The 21,434-nt window shown below is 39.3% G+C and overlaps 1 protein-coding gene across 1 annotated transcript in view; it reads left to right on the top strand.

Moving 5' to 3' along the window:
• Positions 1 to 21,220, top strand: part of LOC142385593 (thyrotropin-releasing hormone-degrading ectoenzyme-like) — a 303,046-nt gene extending 281,826 nt beyond the window's left edge. The window contains exons 17-20 of the mRNA XM_075472253.1: positions 6,621 to 6,788; positions 13,980 to 14,120; positions 14,210 to 14,291; positions 17,813 to 21,220. Coding sequence (XP_075328368.1) covers positions 6,621 to 6,788; positions 13,980 to 14,120; positions 14,210 to 14,291; positions 17,813 to 17,965 — 544 coding nt within the window. The 3' untranslated portion in view covers positions 17,966 to 21,220. The remainder of the gene's footprint in view (positions 1 to 6,620; positions 6,789 to 13,979; positions 14,121 to 14,209; positions 14,292 to 17,812) is intronic.
• The last annotated feature ends 214 nt before the right edge of the window (positions 21,221 to 21,434 follow it).

Below are 21,434 nucleotides of genomic sequence, written 5' to 3'. Positions count from 1 at the left end.
ACCATTTCAAAAGTTCAGCTGCTACTTCGGGCTGCAGCCAACGGTACATAGCTGTCAGTACAAATGACAAATCATTTCTTCTTCAAATTCTAAATATTGATTAGACACAGTATCACTTTGTATTTACTGTTTCTCAGCTGTGTGTGATGTTATTATTTTTGAATCTCGCTAGCATGATGTTAGCTTAATAGGGAAAACCAGTAGGTACAAGCAGGATGGGGACGTTCAGTACATCCAGAACTACTTTATGTCTTCAGTTATGTCCTTATTTTGGAAGAGAGAGAAAAAATTGTTACAGTTGTAACAAAAATATTACACATTAAACATATTAAATGTTCAATATAACACAATATAACCTTTTAGCACCAGATTACAAAACATGGTCTCCAAAATAATGTTTCCACTCCAGTTACAGTGCTGTGTATATGAAAAAAGCCTAATTATATGAGAAGATATAAAAGTACTATTTCATCCACACTATCAAGAACTGGAAAGCTACTGAGAATAATTCCCCACAGCTGACAGGTTTCCAGTAAACTGAACAGTTATTTGCCTGTCAGGACCATACAGTCGCAGAGTGTCAGAAACATTTATAATGCAAAGGAGGCCAGACACACATATCAGTCTCTCCAGAGATTAAAACCTTTCGACAGCTGGATGAATGCACACTGAATAAGTCAGTGTATGATCCTGTGGATGATGTGTAATTAAGCTGATAAGGTCTCGGCAGTTGCCTGTGGCTTATGAAAGGTAAATATGTTGGTGCCACAAATAATGGCTGTTGTTGCGCTGCAGGAAGACATCGATCATTGAGAGGGCGTTTGTTCAGAGATCGTACTGATTTACAGGCCCAAGATGATCACTACCTTATTATCTGGTTCAGAGTTTTTCTCTTTAAACTCCTTGTTTGATTTCAACAACTTTGTGTTTCTGTGAAGTAAAAACGAGAGAATTTAGCAAATGTTTTGCTCTTTGGCTCCCCCTACAGTTGTAAATGTGACACCACTTTTAAAAACAAATCCCCAGGGGAACCCTGCACATGCGCAGCCATACACATGAATTTGTAGTCACATTGAAGAGGCCACAAAGACGCCATCAAAAGCCCACGAAAAAAAACAAGCAACAATAAAGTAAAAATGATGTAGTGTAGCAAATACTCGTTTAAACTATATAATTTCCCTTTGTGATAAATAAAGTATTTTTTTATTTAATTTTCCTTTCATTTTCAGGGTTTGAAACCAAAGTCATGAACTGCGGTATCTCAGCTGCCGGGATTTTTGTTGTGGAGACTCACCTTGGCAGCCTCTTATGGGGAATTATTAACAGAAACAGCATAGAAATAGACAGTGATTGTGATATTCTCTTGTATTTTCTGATAACGTTCTGTGCATACGTGGCCAGAACCCAGTCTCTATCTGATGCCACAAACATCTTCTGTTGCTGACCTCACCAGAGAACACCCTGACCCTAGACAACAGGTTGCATGTGGTAAGTTACTGCTCCCTTCCACAGTTTCCGGCCCAGTGATGTGCATAACCAATGCCATTGCTCTTAAAAATGAGCACATATTTTTAAGGTTCACTAAGTTCTTTAGTGTTGCTAGAACTAATATGGTGACACTCTGCATCAGCATTTTTCAGCATCCTATGGGGTAGAATTAAAGAATCTCGTCCTGGAGATTTTGTTGTTTTGGATGATTTTCCTCCCAGAAACCTCTGGGTTCTTAGAAAGATGCTTCCAGGAGGTAAAAGACTTGCCTGAAGTATCTGAGTTACTGACACCTGTCAACAAACTCTGTGTGCTACTGGAACCTGAGAGAAGTTTTTGAGACACGAATTGTTGCAGAACATGAACTACATGAGTTTATCTCTTGACCCAGATGTTTATGTTAGAAATGGAAAATTTGCTCATTTATATTTCAAGACATGCTGTATTTATTGGTAAAACAATTTTTTTATGTCCCGTCAGACAAGGAAAAGGTATTTTCTTGTGAAGTCTCTAACATGTGAATCAGAGTTCAGATTTTTAGACTATGATCAACTTCATATATACGGAGCCCGGTGGAGATCAAACAATATCTTTTTCAGGGGGTTTCAAGAAAGCGTTCTCTCACTTTTCAAAGTGTGCCCTCGCTTTATTAAATCGTGCGCTCGTCTAAATAAAGCGTGCGCGCGTATACATAAACCGTGCGCTCGTCTTACTAAAACCGTGCGCTCACTGCCCCTCGGTCGTGCCCACATTATATACCTTGTGAGCACAATAAACAAAAGTGTGCCCACGATCTGTAAGACGTGCCCACGACATTCTATATGGCAACAATAAATCCAAATTGCTTGAAACGTTCGTACGTTGTATTAATTGTGGCCACGAAATCTGTTACCATTACAGGGTGAGCAGCTCACCTTTTTAATCTATTTGGAAGTTGCTTGGAATGGAACAGTAAGTGCATTGTGCTATGGCGAATGTATGCCTAAGCAAGTATTATGGGACGAACAGTGTCCCTTAATGTAATGTATAATTCAAGTGCTTGGTCTGGACTGTTTGTCAACTGTAACCCTCGTTCTTACATTATGCCTGTGCAAAAATCAAATACATCGATGTCGCATGGTATGGAGTTGAGGAAGGTGCATTTCCTCTTGCAGACGGTCAGATTGGCTTCATCGAGAGAAAAGAGATGATCTTCAGCCCCCCACAGATGCGGAGCCAGGTGCATTATATCCGGTATTCCAGCCGGAACACCTGGGTTTCTGGACGGATGGATGCGATGTGCATTCCATGTGTCTTGGATGCTGTTCAATTCATCCTGGGGAAAAAATTAACGAATGCAAATAAATATTTTAGGATTTTCATTTGGCTACAGCCCTGACTTGGGCGCCTTACAAGACAGCCTTGAGAACAGGTGAGGGTGTGTGAAGTACTTTGAGTCAACTAGGCTCATGATGATGCCATGACTGGACGCCAAGGTTGAAAGAATATTCTTGTATTCCATACCTAGCCCATGGTAAACCCTGATTAAGTCCATTTCAAAATGGTTAAGAATCATATCCTGCTGGTAAATTTGGCTCATGATGTTATGAGAGTGTGGAATCGTGGCCATGCTTTGCTTACTTGTGCCAATTTTAATTAGGCTATACATTTCTTAAATAACGTTAACACGTTTTGTGAATCATGACCACGCTTTAGTAAATTGTGGTCACGAGGTATATAACTTTGTTACTACAACGAGAGCAAGAAACTACTAAATCGAGCGCACGATTTAGGTAAACGTGCGCACGTTGTATTTCAACGAGAGCACGTTTTGGTTAAATGAGCGCGCACTTTGCAAAGTGAAGACACGTTTCAGTAAATTGTGCTCACGAGGGATATAACGTGAGTACGACTGTATTACAGCGAGTACACGACATTAGTAATTCGAGCGCACGATTTAGGTAAACGTGCGCTTGCTATATTTTAAGGAGAGCACGGTTTGGTTAAATGAGAGCGCGCTTTTTAAAACGGGTGCACGCTTTCTCGACACCCCAATATATTTCACCTTAAGACTCAAGGGGCTCCGTACATATATAATACATTCAAAATATTAAAAAAATAAAAAATGATCAAGCTCACATTGGGCTGGTGTCGTTAACCCTTAACCTTAACCCGTCTTGTCCTTGTCAGAAAAAGTTTTGAGTGAAATATTTTGCCCCTTTTTCAGTTGAAACATTACTTTCAAAATCTGGCATGTATGTCGTGAATATATTTGTCCATTTCTCAGCGTTTCAGTTTTTTAGCTGTTGAACGCTCTGAAACAGTCCCTGTCCAGCTGAAGAGAAGACGGAGCCCAACCTGCACTCCTCACACATCTAGGGAGGGCTTGTTTTTCACAGAGTGCACTGTTTCCTCAGGGTTGCCTTTTGTCTTTTCTTTCCTTAGGGGACAGGAAAGTGGTCTTGAGTGGGGGGGCTGAACTGGGCCAGCTAGTGGCACTATCTTTTATTTTTATTTTATAAAATTATCAATTGAAAACGCAGCTGAAAACACTCAGAAGTTTTGTTCCGATTCAGCCACCACTGCTCTCCTGCTCCTCTCACTTCCCGCCTTCTTCCCCCAGGCAGTACAGCCACTACCGTAATGTGATATCAATGGAAAGCTCAGTTTCTCAGCTTTCAGAATCCTTTGGAAGCGCGTGAATATTTGAGGAGTTACTGTAATTTGAATTCTGCGTGTCACAGCTTCGCAGCTAAAGGGTTAAGCACTTTTGAACACTTGTGGTGAAGTTTGCTTCACGGATGGATTATGATTAATGGTGTGTTGAAGATTTTGAAAGAAATGTCTGAAGATGTTGTTCTTATCAGTCAGCTTCCACAAGCTGCTGTATTTCTCCACAGCAGGCAGGAGGCAGTTTGTGTACCCAGCGCTCCGTCTATCAGGTTGCCTGACTGATTCCACCGTTATTCCTCTGCCTCCAAATGGTGACACATGACATACCGGTAATAAAGAATCCTGGCAGATGGCTTGGTTTGACAGCTGGTTCAAAAAGGCACATCTAAGTGGCTTCAGTTCTTCTCCAGTCTGCGTTCACATAGAATTTTTACAAAGACAGCAAGTGAAATAAAGTTCAAATCAAACAATCCCGATTATATGTTTCATCGGGCAGTTTTTAGCAGAATGTGTAAGAATGCATCTTATAAACCACATATACACAGAGAAATCTATGTAAAAAAAAAGGTGATGTATCAGGTAAATACTGTCTGATGTCATCACTTACACCCATCAGAACATTGGTTTTGATTTGTATATGATGTGTCCTGTGCTTTCCACTTACACGCCAAGACCTGGTCCAAAAATGAGCACATTTAATATATGTTTCAAAGTTCTGATTTCCATAGAAAGTAAAGAAATATCGATAACTTGTGCTGCAGTCGTTGGGTCAACAAACCCTCCAATCCGCACAATCAAATGCGTGTTTTGTGCATACCCTGAGATACGAAACAGAGTGGCGTCCTTTAAACTACCCCCACCTACATGCAGCAGGAAGGAAATACGAGTCAAATGACCGTTTACGCGTCGCAAACATTATTCTCAAGATTTTCCTTTGACGAGACACAAAGTCCTACAAAGAAGGAAGGAGGGATGTACCACAGCGCATGCATTCACTCATTTTCCAAAGAAAAATATCAGCATTTGACTGAACCGCATCTTAGAATAAGTGAACTTTTTCCTGAGCCTTGTTCAGTTAGAGGTTTGGCCAGAACCAACATTGTGATGGGGTCACTCTGGGGGGTAAGTGGCAAAATAATGAACAAATTACAAATCATAAGTTACAGCCTGACATCACTACCACCACAATAACTGCCGCCGACAACCACCAGATTTACATCGTTGCATGCCTAATATAATAATATGAACAGTGAGCAGTTTTCATTGGAAATTGTAAAGTGTTGTTTTAGTACTTTTGCTTCAGTAAAACCTGTGAATAAACCTCCCACCACTGACACACTGCAGTGCTTTCCACTGCCAGAAACTCAATGTACTGTAAATAGACTCTGCCTTCACCACTGAAACAAAACCAAATTCCTCATAGTTGAGAGAACAGGATGATTCAAAGATATGGATCCCATGAATATTTGCTGCCAGTGAAGACATTATTAAGGCCTGTTGTTTATCGTTGGAATAGGAGAAATCTGGTGGCATGCATTTAATTAGCAACAAAAGTTTGTTCAAAGTGATTGGTCATCACTCAACTGTACATGAATGTGCTTCTCTATGGGGAAGCGGTGCTTCAAATCGAGAGCTGAACAATCACACCAGAGATCACTCCGATAGAAACTGTATTGTATTGTAAACTGAAGCTCAATGACTTTGGTGCTCTTGGACAGCCGGGATTGCTGCCAAATAGTTAGGGTTAGAATGAATGTTCATGCTAAGGTTTAGATGTTACAAAATATGTGTTTAGGGTTAAACTATTTGCTTTTACTGCCTCACGATTTCCGAAACAACAGCCAACTCTGGATTGTAATACGGCTTCATTTTGGAGATACGGACATACACTCTTAATATTTTTTTTTTTAAGCAACATTGGCACTGTCAGAAAAGTGTAATATTTTAAGTCACTAGAGGCTTCAACGTTGAGCCTGAAGTGAACATATGTTGTTTTCACTGGCAGATTACACTTTGACTTGGCGAATATCAAACACAGCCGAGGCAGGAGCTACTATTAGTCCTCACAGCTGCAATAAACATGAATGTATTCCAGTACATTGAATTATTGAGATGGGTTCAGAGGACTATGTGCCAATTAGACTTACTGAGACTTTCTGAATTCTTAGTTGTTGAAAAAGAGCCTTTAACTGTGTCTGTAATTCACGTCCTCTGGAGAAGAGAAGGGATGTTTTTTATTGCACCTTCCCAATGGAATCAGAATTAGCACCCAGAGTATGTCCTGGTTAATCCTGGGGATGTGTCATATCAAGGTTTTAGTTTCCTTACCTTCCCTGCTCCTCTGCTGCTCCTGGCCAAAAGAAGTTAAATCAAACACTTCCCTCAAATGTGTGATCCACTTTAATTTTCTGCGTTGGAGAAGAGCTGCACCCTGACTTCACTCATCCTGATGTCCTGACATTATGTCCTCGGCCCTGCAGGATTCCTCCCAACATCCGTGACATAGTTTACTGCACCGGGGTCAGTCTGATGGATGAGGACGTGTGGGAGTTTATCTGGATGAAGTTTCACTCGACAAACGCCGTCTCTGAGAAGAAGATCCTGCTGGAGGCCCTGACCTGTTCAGACAACACATTCCTCCTCAACAGGTACGAGCCACACTACCGAATCTACATTATTTCACGTTTCAAAGACACAGAACATGTGCTTGGAATTTGAAATGAGATATAAGAAAGACTGTTTTTTAAATGTTTCCTCAAGCATCACTACTCCATGACATCGATCTGAAATTAATTACTTATGATAGCATATTCACAAGGCACAAAAAGCCAGTGTTAACTTAGATTTCTGATATACTTGATTTTTATTAACACACACTGTTGAGTCCAATATGAAATAATGTGGATATATGTGGCATGTTCAATTTATATATTTGTGTATAAAGTACACCCTCTTACAGTTAAAAAAGATTGCTGCTCTGCAGCATTCAGGTGTGTGTTGACACAATGCCAAGGAGGAAAGACATCCGAAATGATCTTAGAGAAGCAGTTGTTGCTGCCCATCAATCTGGGAAGGGTTATAAGGAGATTTCCAAACTATTTGGAGTCCATCATTCTACAGAGAGAAAGATTATTTACAAGTGGAAAACATTCAGGACAGCTGTCAATCTTCCCAGGAGTGGACGTCCCAGCAAGGTCACCCCAAGGTCAAAAACCCAAGAGCTACATCTCAGACTCTGCAGGCCTCAGTTAGCATGTTAAAGGTTAAAGGTCATGACAGCACAATTAGAAAAAGACTGAACAAGTATGGCTTGTTTGGAAGGGTTGCAGGAGAAAGCCTCTTGTCTCTAAAAATAACATGGCAGCACAGCTTAGGTTTGCAAAGCTGCATCTGAACAAACCACAAGACTTCTGGAACAATGTCCTTTGGACAGACCAGACCAAAGTGGAGATGTTTGCTCATAATGCACAGCAGCACGTTTGGAGGAAACCAAACACAGCATATCAGCACAAACACCTCACACCAGCTGTCAAGCACGGTGGTGGAGGGCTGATGATCTGGGCTTGTTCTGCAGCCACAGGACCTGGACACCTTGCAGTCATTGAGTCCACCATCAACTCCTCTGGATACCAAAGGAATATATCATGTAGTTTCTTTTTTTGACCTCCCTTTAAGACCTGGTTTGGATCTGGGGAATTTTCTTTTTTATGATGTACTGATGCATTACACATTTGTACTGAAGGAGACTACACTTTTTTTTTCACATGACTGTAATGAATGTAGACTTAAAGTTTAGACTCTCGGCTTTAATTTGAAGGTATTCACATCCAAACTGGAGTCCAGTTTTAAGTAGCTATCATCTAGAAAGTCATTTCATGACCAGATGTGAGATATTCTTTCATTATTTCTTTATTTAGTGAGTATAACGTCCTAAAGAGTTGATTCCAAGTTTGATATTTAAATTTGGAAGCTATTACTCTAAACCCACAACATGCAGTCTAAAGAACTGTGAAAGTGAAACAAGCCATCCTAGTCCTGCAGAAACAAATATCCATTAGAAAGAGGCAAAATCCACAGTTTAGTACGCTCTAAGGGAACAAAAGGAAACACATTGACGAGCTTGGCAACATAAAAAGGCAGGGGCATCCACTGAAGACAACATGATCCTATCTGTGTTGAAGAAAAACACCATCACCACATCCAGAGAAGAACATTTTAGGAAGAAGAAACATAACAATCATACTCAGAAAGAGAAAACTTAACAGAGCAAATACAAATACAGACATGAAAACGAGCAAAGCTTTCAAAGGATTCAACCACAAAAAGAACAGGTGTGGTTTAATACCACAGCAGTTCTGGGACATACTTCTGTAGTCCGATAAAACTAAGGTCCACATAGAATTATAGGAGAGAAAAAAATGTCTGGAGAAGGCCTGGGCATCTCATGATCCAAAGCTACATTACCTGTAAAACACATGGAGGCAGGGTCACTGAATGGACACATGACTTCCAATGGCACCGGGACAGCATTGTTCGCTGATAAATGTGACACAAGACAGAGGCAGCTGTGAACAGCTGGGGAATTTTGAAATACACAGGGATACAATTGTCAGAATGTAACAAAAAATCTGACAGGCCATTGTCACACTCACAAGATGGTATTAAAAGGGTGAGAAATGATCTTGTTCGTCCATAATGCTGTTGCTGCAGTTTACACAAGCAAGCTCGTCATGCAAAGCCAACAGTATACCCTTAATTATCAATATCAATGAGCATATTTAGCATCCTGGCAGGACATAGTTTACAGTTTAATGACTGGGTCTTGTTAAGAGCGATTCATGTTCAGTGTTTCCGAAAAAAATATTCTCTTTTTCCTTATCTGACAGCAAAGTTGGACTGAAAATACTTTTGAACGTCATCGGGCAAAAGTGTTGAATCTATGTTGATGTCTGACATCAGAACCAAATTAAAAGCGTTAGATTGATGGAGATTAAATGTCAGATTGTCAAGTAACTGACAGAAAATCATTCATTCATCTTAAAAGTCGGAGCCCATTCAGTAGTCAGAGTGTGCGTTGCCCTAAAATTTCATCATCCTACAATCCTACTATTTATAGGTAGAAACTTCAGCACACATTAAGCCCCCCTGTTTGTTACAGTCCGCAACACTCCTGGTTCAATCCCAGTAGACTGTCTGCTCAGATGGAATGCACTTTACAGGACAAATGGAGAAAGAGCAAAACCACCCCAGGCGCTGCTTAAGGTGTGGCTTAATCACATTATTTCAACCCGATTGAGCTGAATATTACTTGTTGAAGACATGGCTACAGACTGCTGACAGCGGCAGTAAGTCTGGCAAAGCCTCAGAAGTAAAGGACACTGTATTGTGATGTTTTTTAGATAGATAGATAGATAAGTACTTTATTCATCCCAATTTGGGAAATTGTTGTGTTGCAGCAGCATACAGTAAAAGATATGTAAGTTATTGTTTTTTAGGAGAGACTTTTTGGTTCCAGACTTCCGGTAGTTTCTCTACAAATGATTCATAAAGAGTTCATTTAAAGCTATCAGTCTGCACTGTAATTCCAAGATACTGCATCAATGTGCAAATATTTTCAGACCTAACTCTCAGTCTAGATGAGTTAAGGTGTTTACTTCCTCCAGACACTGACACAGTACGTCTGCTCGGCTGCAGTCGTCCGGTGACAGAGACACGGAAAGTTGTGTATCGTCTGCATAACTGTGATAATTGATGTTAAAGTTCTGCAATATCTGACCCAAAGGGAGCAAGTTAAACAGAAGAGGTCCAAGAATTGACCCCTAAGGGGACTCCACAAGTCATAGCCACTCGCTCAGATTCATAGCTGCCAATTGTAACAAAATAGATAAACAGATAAATTAAAAGATATCGTGCAGATTTCATGCATAGACACATGAGAAAAGAAATGTTTTTAACCTGGATTTAAAAATGTCTACATTTGGTGAAAGTTCAATCTCCACTGCCAGTTTGTTCCAATGCTGGCCTTTGTTCAGAAACATTTACAACTTTGTTCAGAAACATTGTTGGATGCTGTGATGTCACCTGCTGATGATAGATCTCAAATGAAACAGCATCTATAAATCCTGTTTGTAGCACCCATCATAAATAACTTTCAGCATTTGGAAACACTGTTTGATGTTGCAAAGAGTGTTCACAAACTGAACTGGTGATATGCCAGTTTGCAGAAAAATAAGACAAATACCATGATCTGTGGAGATAAACGGTCTCCCTGGTTCAAACATCTATTGGAGGAGACATTTAAAGGGAAATAACGAAGCAGCTCTCTGGTTGTGGAAAATTAAACCAGGTCTTAAATTTTGTTGGTTCAATTTCGGTCTGGCTCTAGCACAAGCGCAGCATCACTTGAAAAGGATATTATACCCCTTAAATTGTGGTATAAAATCCATCAAAAAGAAGTCTGTTTCATGCTGGGATCATTCTGAAAGCGTTTCTCTTTTCAGAGCATTGACAAATGTTCTTTGTGATTGGCAAAAACAAACTGAGTGTGTGTGTGGGCATCAGACGTGGGTGCAGAGGATGACATAGTGCCAACAAGTGTGATGAATTTAATCAAATACTCCTGAAGCTTGTACACAGGGGAGTCTCTGTGCACTCAGAGCATTCATCAACATCACAGAGCGTGTCGCTTAATTTATGAAAGTTTGCAAGAAAACAAACCAGCCAAAGTTGCCCAAAAGCATTCAATTCCTTGTGTTTGATGAACCTGGATCGGTTACACTGGTCAAATGAATACAGTAGTCGGACTTGTTGAATTTTCTACTTTGCTTTAATCAATTTTCTCTGACTTTGCTGCAAAACTTTCTTTTTCACATCCAGTTAAACTTTTCAGAAATAGACAATAATTCTCATTACCTTTTTTTTCAAAAATCATATAAAACCAGTGCTAAAATTGTTGTGTCAGTTTGTATCTGTTAAAAATTTGATCAATAAGAGCTGTGAGACTGAACCAAAGCAAAGAAGTTTGAGCTGCACAACCAAAACAATGATTTTTTTTTCAGTCTAATAGCAAATTCTATGCTGGTTCTTTACATTAATCATGGTTTGTTCCATTTTTAACATCCGATAGTTATTAGTGTAGCTTTGGAAACTATCACATCTCAAACCACATGTCACACCCATGGACTCACGTTTTTAGTTTCATGTTTAGGTTATGTTTGTTTTCAGTCCAGGTTTAGGTTTTTTGTCATGCCTTAGTTTCCCTGCACTCTGTTTATCAGTTTCACTCACTTCACCTGTGTTTTTTCCCTCAGCTGCACTCACTCCCCAATCACTCTCACCCTATTTAGTTTCCTGCTTCCCCTGTCTTTTTTGCCGGATCTTTGTTGTTGTTGTTGGTTCCATCCATGTTCCACGAGGCCAGAAAAACTAAGTATTTATTCCATGTCATGTCAAGCTAAGTCTTTTGGTTTTTGTTTTGTCACAGTTTAGTTTTGGTAATCCGGCTCAGCCGCGCTTTGTTTTGACTTTTCTGTTTTTGAATTAATAAATCTTATTTTTGAAGTCCGCATCCGTGTCCACCCTTCCACCCACACACCCTGACACCACAACTGCTTAATTTGCCATACGAAAGGTATTTTTTTTGTTGTCGTTATTGGCAGCTCCATAGGACCAGCTTCAGCTGGATTAGTATATGATCACAACAAAATGTTAACCAAAAAATTTAGGTGACTAAATGCTTCCTGAGATGGATTTTTTTTTTTTATATAACAGCAAGTTTCGAGTCTGGAAATGGATTTTTGTGGCATACTGACACAAAAGGGAGACTGCGAACTGAATGAAAGGTACAATGAAAATATGCCTAACGCCTGACAAGTACATAAATCCAGCCTGAGGTGTGTGTGAGTGTGAACATCAGAGTATTTTATCAGGGGGTAAACGGCAGATATATTGTTGGGGGATAGCAAGGATGGATCTCACACACAAACTTTACAGTGAGACGGATAGTTGTGTGTGTGTGTTTCAGGGATCGATTTTTCCAGACACAGTGAACTGTTCTGCAATCAGAGAGGTAGAACTGCTTGTTCAGACAGCTGCACACAAACACACACAAAAAAAAAAAAAAAAAAAAAAAAATCAACAAGCGCAGCTCAGAAACGTGCTGATTGGTCACATAGGAAAGGGTTTCAGCACAGAGGGATTGTGGGAAAAGAGAAAATTGATTTTTGGGTTTAATGAAACAGCAGCTCAGAAAACCAGCTAATAGACACACACACACACTTACAAGGAAGCAACAGAAAAACACATGAATGGAAAAAGAAAGGGGGAAAAGATCAAAGTGAATCCTGAACCTTTTCAGTTTCATATGTCAAAAAACACTTGATTTTTTTGTGTTTATGAAATATTACTTTGTCATTCATCTGCAGCCGGGAGTAATCTGATTACTTTGCCTCATGTCAGTGTTTTGACAGAAACACCCACCAGCGGGACTCCTGACAACACAACTACAAAATATCAATTTCCATCAGACAACCTGACCTTTTTCTACCGGAAATCTGCAGACATGTGTACAGCTTTCTGACTTTCCTCTAATCTTGATCAAAGCCTTCTCTTTTTAGTTTCCACAGAAGACGGCAACTTCCCCTTCAATTAAAGATGTAGAAATAAAGTCAGGCTTATTTTTCAGAATGCCAATACATGTTAGTAATTGTTTTTAGGATGCTAACTTTATTAAAGATTTTAAGAGATTCTATAAGTTGATGTTTTATTATTATTATAAAGCTTACTCATGTCTAAGTGTCAGCTTAAAAGATTCCCATGGGATAACATTAAGTCAAATTAAAAAGACTCACATTTACCGTTTAGCATGCTTGTTACACATTTTAACAGAATCAAAAGTATGCCGGAATAAAACCTACAACTTCATTTTTATGTTTAACAAAATCACAGTTCAGTTTGATTTATTTATCATCCAAAAATAGGCTAATGGTTCAGCAGGGTATAAAGTTTGTATTCTTACATTTGAGTTGTAGCATAATAGATATTGGTTATATAGTTCTATATTTATATATTCTATATATATATATATATATATATATATATAGAATATAGTTTTCGGAAAACAGAGTCTCTTCAGTCAAAGGCTTCTTCAGTTTGGATGCAAAACGGACCGCTACAGGAAATCTTTCCTGCCCACAATAGCTGTTACCAATGCTAGCCCAAATAAACCTGGTTAATATGACCCACAAGCTCAGTTTCAACACACTAACAAATATAAGCCTGTTAATATCTCCGATTGAGAATCTTTACCAAGCTAATTTGTTAGCATTTGGGATGGTATGGTAAGCCAGAAAGGCCTAAATAGCCCCTTACAATGTCAGAAAACCTTAGCATTATTTTCAGTTTCCTGAAAAATATATAACTGTCACTGTATACTAAAACCTCTATTTCTCACCTTCTGTAGAAACTGTCAATATGAAATAAAAACTAGTTTGAGAGGTTTTTATATCATAAAGGATCCTCTTTGCCCTTATATGTTCATCTGTATAATTTATAGGAAAGAAAATTGGTCATTAGTTGTGCATTTTGAAAATGAAGACAATCTTGGTAGCCAATCTACATTGCATCAAGCATGAAACGGGGCAGCTGGAAAATGTTGCTCAGGGTCTGAAATGAATATGCGGGCATTTGTTACATCAAGTTTTAAAGGGTTAAAGAAAAAAAAGCTTGTTGGTGGTTGGTGGACATTTAACCTTTTCTGATGGGATCCCAGCAACCACGTTGGGCTAGTAATTTACTGTTAACATGGTTACTGAGCCTGGCATCTTCTTTGTATCCTGTAGGTTACTGAACCTATCTTTGACCTCAGACCTGGTTCCTGAGCAGGATGTGATCGATGTCATCATCCATGTGGGCAGAAACCCTCAAGGTCGAAACCTCGCCTGGAAATACTTCAGAGAAAAGTGGGATGTCCTGAATGCACGGTACGACACAAACAGCCAGTTTACGGGTTTGTCCATGTTATACTGTTGTACTGTAACAACTGAAATAAATTGTCAATGTCTCTCTTTAGATATGGCGAAGCTTTGTTCATGAATTCAAAACTCATCAGTGGAGTCACCGAGTTCCTCAACACTGAGAAAGAACTCAATGAGGTAAACACACTAAAATTTGTATGTTACAAAGGTCCTGCTAGGAATTCCCAGGCAGATTTACTGGCAAATGGAGCCAAATTCCACCCACTTACCAGAAGTTTTAGCTTGTTGAACTTTTGATAAGAAGTTTCTCGGATGCAAAATAAGGGAACAGCATCTCTACGTCCCCTATGATGCCCCATAAGCAGATTGCATGTCTAAAGATGGTGCCAATTGTCAATTTAAAGCTTGAATGCAGCAAATTACTTTTACTTTGTGTCAACTTATCATCCATGTTGACACAATGAGGTCTGTCTTCAGACTTCCTTTCACCACATTGCCTCAGGTGTTGGAGCAACAATATGCATTGCACATGTTGAAACTGACTGTGCTTTAGAAAAAATTATGGGACCAGCAAACTTTGAAAAAAACTGCTTATGTTCGTTTTTGCATTTTTCAAAAAAATAGTTGTGGTTCAAAGGGGGAGATAGAAACACCAAATCAATTCCCATTTAAATTTAATTTATAAATGTAACATTGACCTATCTATCAAGAAACTACGTGCTTGCATGATAAAGACAAATTTCAATAGGCATTCACTACAGCAGCATTACTTGAGGATATGGGTGTTATACCTTTGTGACTAGTCCTTTCTTTGTTGTTTTTGGATGTGCAATACAAACTCCATATTACCAGAGCACCTATTTTATGAGAACACTGAAGGTGACCTGTGGTATCTGGCACCAAGACATGAGTTTATTTTAGTCCTCTAAGTTGCCATTTCGGCCTTGGCTTGTGTCAGTACCCTGGTTTGTCTGTCCTTTCTGTCTGGTTACTGGTACCAACCCACAAAGTTCGGGTGGTACCAAACAAACTACAGTCATCCTGCAAAAACAATTTGGTCCGTGTTTAAAGCAGTTGCCCACCCATCGGAAGGTCAGTGGTTCAACTCCAGCTTATCGAAGCGTCCTTGAAGAGGGTCTTGGGCAAGACACTGAACCCCACTTTGCCTGACTAGTGTGAATGAGTAGAACACATGTAGTTATAGACTAAGACCTGCTGTATGAGTGAATGGGCTAATGTGGCATGTAGTGTTGAAGTGGTTTCAGTAGTTAATCAGACTAGAAAAGCACTATACAACTACAGTCCATTTGCTTCATATAACATTTGTCAGAAAGACAATTTTTTTTATTTTATTTGGGACCTCCAGTATTTATGGTATACCAGCAAATGTTAAACTTTAAGAAGAGCTGCTGCAGTTTCAGCCTTAGATATAACCAAAAATAGTATCCTTTTTACATATTTACTCTATGTAATATTTACTGAAAAGAACACCAGCCTGTCCTACTTCAGCAAAGTAAAAATGCTTCTCTATAGTATTGGGACTAAAATAGCATGTTATCTGTCTGCCAGTATGAAAGCTGAGACGTAAACTTCAAGCCTTTCCTATTAATCATGCCGTGTTAATGTGCTTTCCAGTGGCACTACCACATCAGAATTCTAAATTTGGTGTTGATGGTTCCAAAAAAACTAGAGCTTGATTAATGATTTTAATCATTCCACTGTTGAGTAATTTAAAAGCGAGAACACATATTTATCTGTATCATAAAAAGATGCCTCACAGAATGGAGAAATCTAGAATAACATGAAAGCTAGAGGGCTGAAGGTGTTTGTGAATAAAAGGCTATCCCTTTGTCTTTTTTTTTTAATTCCTCTTGTTGGTATGGTAACAAATTGCAGCTTCAGCATGGCCTTCGCTGTCAGTGAAACCTCTGAACAAAACCATCATTATTTCCCGTGGGATTTCTAAATGCAAAACCTGGAACAAAGGAAGATTGACGTGGCTTTTAATTTCAAATCTGAACAAGTGCCTCTGGTGACTCACACATGGGAGGGATGGGCAGAAAAGGAAGGAGAAAGAGCAGAGACAATATAAACTGAGATTGTGGAGGAGAGGAGGGATTGAGAGAAAGTGCAGCGCTAACGATATGAACTACAGTAACATGAGCTGAAGGGAAGAATTTTCTCCTTCGCTCCACTGAATCTGTCAAACTGTGAACAACACTAAGTTTTCTCTTTCGTCTTAAACTTTTTATTAATTCTCTTTTTTTTTTTTACTTTAGATTAAAGTTCTGTTTTGATATTTCCACTTTCATGCTCGAGGTTCTGATTATGAGCCTTTGAATCAGTGGTTCTTTTTAGACAGTTGAGCTTTAATAACAGCTTTTCCGGCTGAAATGTTCTTCAGCCAGTAATAAAAAACAAACCCTTCTCTTTTACCCATTAATGGTCAAAGTAAGTGAACACCTCCAGCTCCAAAAGCAGTGATTCCAGGAGGGAAATTATTGGTGGATAGTATTGTATTAGATGCATGAAATTATTGGATTTTGACAAAAATGATCATATGAGTCATACTAATATTAGTGAGAAGATGTTGAGTTTGTGAATTCAGTTTGTGGATCGCAGGCTGCCAGCACAGATAAGTGATTGGTCTGCAATGTTGTCTTTTGGTCACAAACAGATCACTTGGAGCCTTACTGGGTGGATTCTCCGCTTATTGTGACACTTAAAAATCCAGCTTCCAAACAAAGTAAATGACTGATTATTGCTGACGATCCTTGACCTCAACGCCATTGCATGAATTAGAACAAAAAATATTTAAATTAATTTGAATTTATAGGCTTATGATTGGCTGTCAATTAATTGAATTATATTTGGCTTGAATTGGATTGTATCTCGCTGGGATAGGCTCCAGCCCCCCCGCGACCCGACCGACGGAATCAGCGGGTATAGAAAATGGATGGATTGTATCTTTGAAGTGCCTTGGGATGACATTTGTTATGATATGGCACTATAAAGATAACACTGAATTTAACTTAACCAATCAAACACCTCAACTCGAACCCCTACTGGTCACCAATAAATTCACTTATATTACTAAACCAAGTGCATATGACTCCATTCAATGAAAACACCACTTACTGTATCTGCAAGTATTATAATTAGTTTACTTCAATAAATGGGCCAAGAAAAGGGGGATCAGATGTTAGTACAGCAGTTAATTTAGCGGTTCTAGCACTCAGCAGCACTATCCAACCTTGCCCAATAAAGTACAAATTATTTCTCCCTACCCTTTCCACCAGATTTGACTCTTTTAAGCCAAACTACTGAAAAGCTAACTAGAAAACAATGGCTGCAAACAGCAGTAACAGGAGAGCACTTCTTACTTGATGTACTTAGTGTACTTCACATGATGAAGAAATTTGTGGAAACAAGTAGTCAAACATATATGTTAGATAGTCTCCTGTTGCTTCTCACAAAAAATGTTTTTGATATTTTAAGTAATTCTATAGCTATTCGAGCTAAATTGTCAGCATGTTCTTGATTCTTTAAAATGAGGGCTGTAAATAACTTTTCACCATTTTATTTTCTTCCAACACAGATGGGTTTCACTGTCCTGACGTTCTCTTTACTTTTCTAACATTTCATTTTCCATTTCTACTTTCTTCTAATCTTCTATTTCCCTGTCTTTCTTTCTTCAGTTGAAGGAATTTATGCAGTCCGGCGGCATTGAGGCAGGGCCAGCATTGCCACGGGCGCTGGAGATTGTTGAGGGCAACGTGCAGTGGCACCACCTCCACCGGCGGCAGTTCTACCAGTGGTTACGCAAACCTCCAAATCCCAGCCTTGGCTAACACTACGTCAGCACACCAGATTAAAGCAACTGAAAACTGACTGCTAAGCTAACGTATAGCTAGCTTACAGATACGAGAACAAAGAAACTGGTGGGAAAACTGGCTTGACTGGTTTTATTTTCAAGGAAATTTATGTTTTCACCACTAATGGAATCTTTCTTTCCTGTGGCTGATATGGTCAAACTTGTTTTGGTGCTGTGAAAAAGTAAAAACAAAGATTGATTAGTAAAGCTGTGATCCAACAGGCAGTGAATCAGTCAATGCTAACTAGCCCCAAACCGCCCCACTTCTCTAAATCTTCATGAAAAACAACTGCGACAAGAAATTGCTGTTAGTTAAATAGCCTGCAATAATTAGGACTCAAGATTTTTTAAAAACTGATCTGAAATCTTAAACACAACTCAAAATATTTATTCCAAAAAGACTTGTTTGCATCGTATCTTCAACCCATGTGATTATCTGGAAATGTATCAAATTGACACTCGTACATGATGTAGACGTAAGGTTGCTTGCTGATTTCTGTCAATGTTCCAGTCTGTTTTAATGAGCTTTTTTTATTTTTTAGTGTGGGACCCAAGCTAAACCGTCAATGAAAGTCCATTCTGACCTTCTGCGAGAAAGCGAATTACGATTGTGTATCTAATATAGGGTGGGTTTGATATAACTTGTAAGTGCAGAGGGGTGCTTCCCACTCAGCACTTGGTCACGTGTTTATTTCTCTGATTGGTTGTAGATTCAGTTGTATTCAGATTTTGTTCAGCACTCATTAATTTGAAATCAATAATTAACTTAAAGATTTCAAATTAAATCACATTAGTAAATTTGTGTGGAGATGCAAGGTTAGTACTTTGTCCAAATATTATTGCTGGCAGATATCATAGTAGATTTTAGGCACCGGCTTCTTAATGTCTGAGACAAAGACCCCTAAAAAATGTTTAGGTTTTAGAATTTTCATTAAATCCAATTTAATTTTTATATGATCTGTTTGGAACGACATTACACCCAAATGCTATTCCAACAAAGAAAAGGGTATTTGTAGGTATCCCTAATATATTAATCAATATTAAGTTTGTAACAGTGAAAAGACAGATTATGTTTGGTTTTGACTAAACCTAGCGGCATCATGTACAAAGAAAACAGAATAGGACCCAGATCGGAGCCTTGTGGTACACCACAGGAGAGTGAGGCACATTATGAAAAAGCATCACCAACCATAACAGAGAAGCTACTGTTTGTCAAATATGACCCAAACCAATTCAGAACACTGCCACGGATGCCCACATAATTCTCCAAGCGAGAAATAAGGGCTGTGTGGTCCACTCTATCAAACACTGCTGTGAGATCTTTTAGCACCAGCACAGCAGGAGACCTAGCATCAACTAACATCATTATGAACTTTTAAAAGAGCTGACTCTGTACTGTGTTGAGATCTGAACTCTGACTGGAATTTTTCTAGAATGGATTATGCTTCTAAAAAGGACTGTAATTGTATAAAAATAACTTTTTTTTTAAAACCTTGGAAAGAATGGGCAGATGTGAGACAGGTCTGAAAATGGATAAAACTGAAGGGTCCGGGTGAGATTTTTATAAGAAGCGGTCTGACCACAGCATGTTTGAATGCAGCTGGGGAAGACCCTGGCCTAAACTAAAACATGTGTTAAAAAGGACAAGAACACCAGACCCAACATCAGTGAGACCTCTTTCAACATCTTTTCCAGGAGTATATTAGGAGTTAGAAAGGATATAGAAACTAGCTCAAACGCAGTCGAATGTGTGGGAGCAACAGGCAGGTTAAAACTAGCATTAGAACCAACATTTTGTCTGACCGATGTAAACTGACTTAAAAACACATCAGAGGAAGATCTGGACGAAGACTTATGTCACTAACAGATACAAACATTTTCCGAAATGTACTGAAGCGTTTTGTATTTGAAGGCTTTGGCTGATTAAACATAATGCTCCATTTAATCCTTCTTGGCTCTAATCCAAATTCCAAGTGACCAGAAACTAAGAGCAGTTAAAATCAGATCTTTTTGTGTTTACTCCATTAAACCAGCTCCAAGTTAAAGGCATATCTCCCAGCAGTACGCACCATGTCGATCACTGAACAGGGTTGTAATTAACACTGCATGGACTTTGTGTCCTCTGTTCGCAGCACTCACAAAACTCATTCAGACTCATTAACTCTTCACAACATTTCGGCTGCCACAGCTTGACTTTAAAGAGCAGCTTTGTTTTTTGTCATGATCAAAAACTCCAGCAGTTTGGGAAATATCAGCAGGTTTGGGAGGCTTTCGTTGCTTCAGAAATGTCCTTTGAATATAAAAGCCGATTGCAGCTTGAACATTTTGCGACAGAAAACTCCACATTTGGAAGAATAACTTTTCTGTGAAGTGCACCAATGTTGTGGTCTGTTTTCTGTTTTAACAAGCAGAGCTTGAAAATGTCTTTCGGAGATTTAATAGGAAAACAAAAAGTGTTGATACATGAAAGGCATAATGGTATCACACAACGGTTTAATCTGACAGGTTTTAAAATTAGGGAGAATTGACTCATTTGAAGCTGAAACAGCCAACAGCCCTTCCAAAAACCCGCCAATTAGTTTCACATGAATATTACAATTTCCATTTTCCAGACTCCTATAAGAAATTAAGATAATCACCTCATTTAAAAATGTAACCATTGTTATCCAAAGTGTCATGAGAAGAATGATCACTAAATATAATTTGCTTATTAAGACCGATGCGTCATATCTAAAGGCCCTGTCACACTGTTGCGTATGAGAGAAGCGTATGAGTTGCGTATGAAAATTAATCATACGCACGAAAAGTCCTTGAAAATAAAGAATGACTAGCGTATGAGTAGCATATGAACTGCGCATGCCCAGCGTACGTTTCAACGCGCCTATTGAGAATGAGGAGTCATGTGACTCCGGTCGGCCGGTCGGCCATGTTGGCAGAAGACGCTATTGGTTGCCAGGGGCAACGCCATTAACTCAGCAGCCTTTCCACATTGCTCCATTATTGCAGTAGACGACGCGCTATCAACATCTCTCGAGACATTCATCTCGATCATGCCTCCCAAGAAGCAATCGTCGTTTGCCCGTGCCCTGGGCCGAGGAAAAGGCAAAAAAACACAAGAATCATTCTCACACAAACCTGCTGAAATGCCTGATGCACCTGCGGCTGATGAGTTACATGCTTCTGAGCGATCAAGATCCCCAACTCCTCCTCCTGACCGCTCCCGTGAATCGTGGGTTGCCTCAGATATGTCAGTTGCCGGAGATGGAGGCGGCAGACGGGCGGAGGCTATAAATACGCTAGCTGTACGGTACACCTTCATGCCAACATATGGCAATTTATGTCCAGCGTTCTCGACCTATCAGTAACGTACCTATATCGTACCTCTAGCGTATGCCTATCGTATTAACCATACGCACAAAAGTTTTGAGCATGTTCAAAAATTTATT

The sequence above is a fragment of the Odontesthes bonariensis genome, chromosome 8 (assembly GCF_027942865.1).
Source record: "Odontesthes bonariensis isolate fOdoBon6 chromosome 8, fOdoBon6.hap1, whole genome shotgun sequence".
Lineage (NCBI taxonomy): Eukaryota > Metazoa > Chordata > Actinopteri > Atheriniformes > Atherinopsidae > Odontesthes > Odontesthes bonariensis.
Note: the sequence above shows the minus strand (reverse complement) of the source record. Positions and strands in the feature narration are given on the sequence as shown.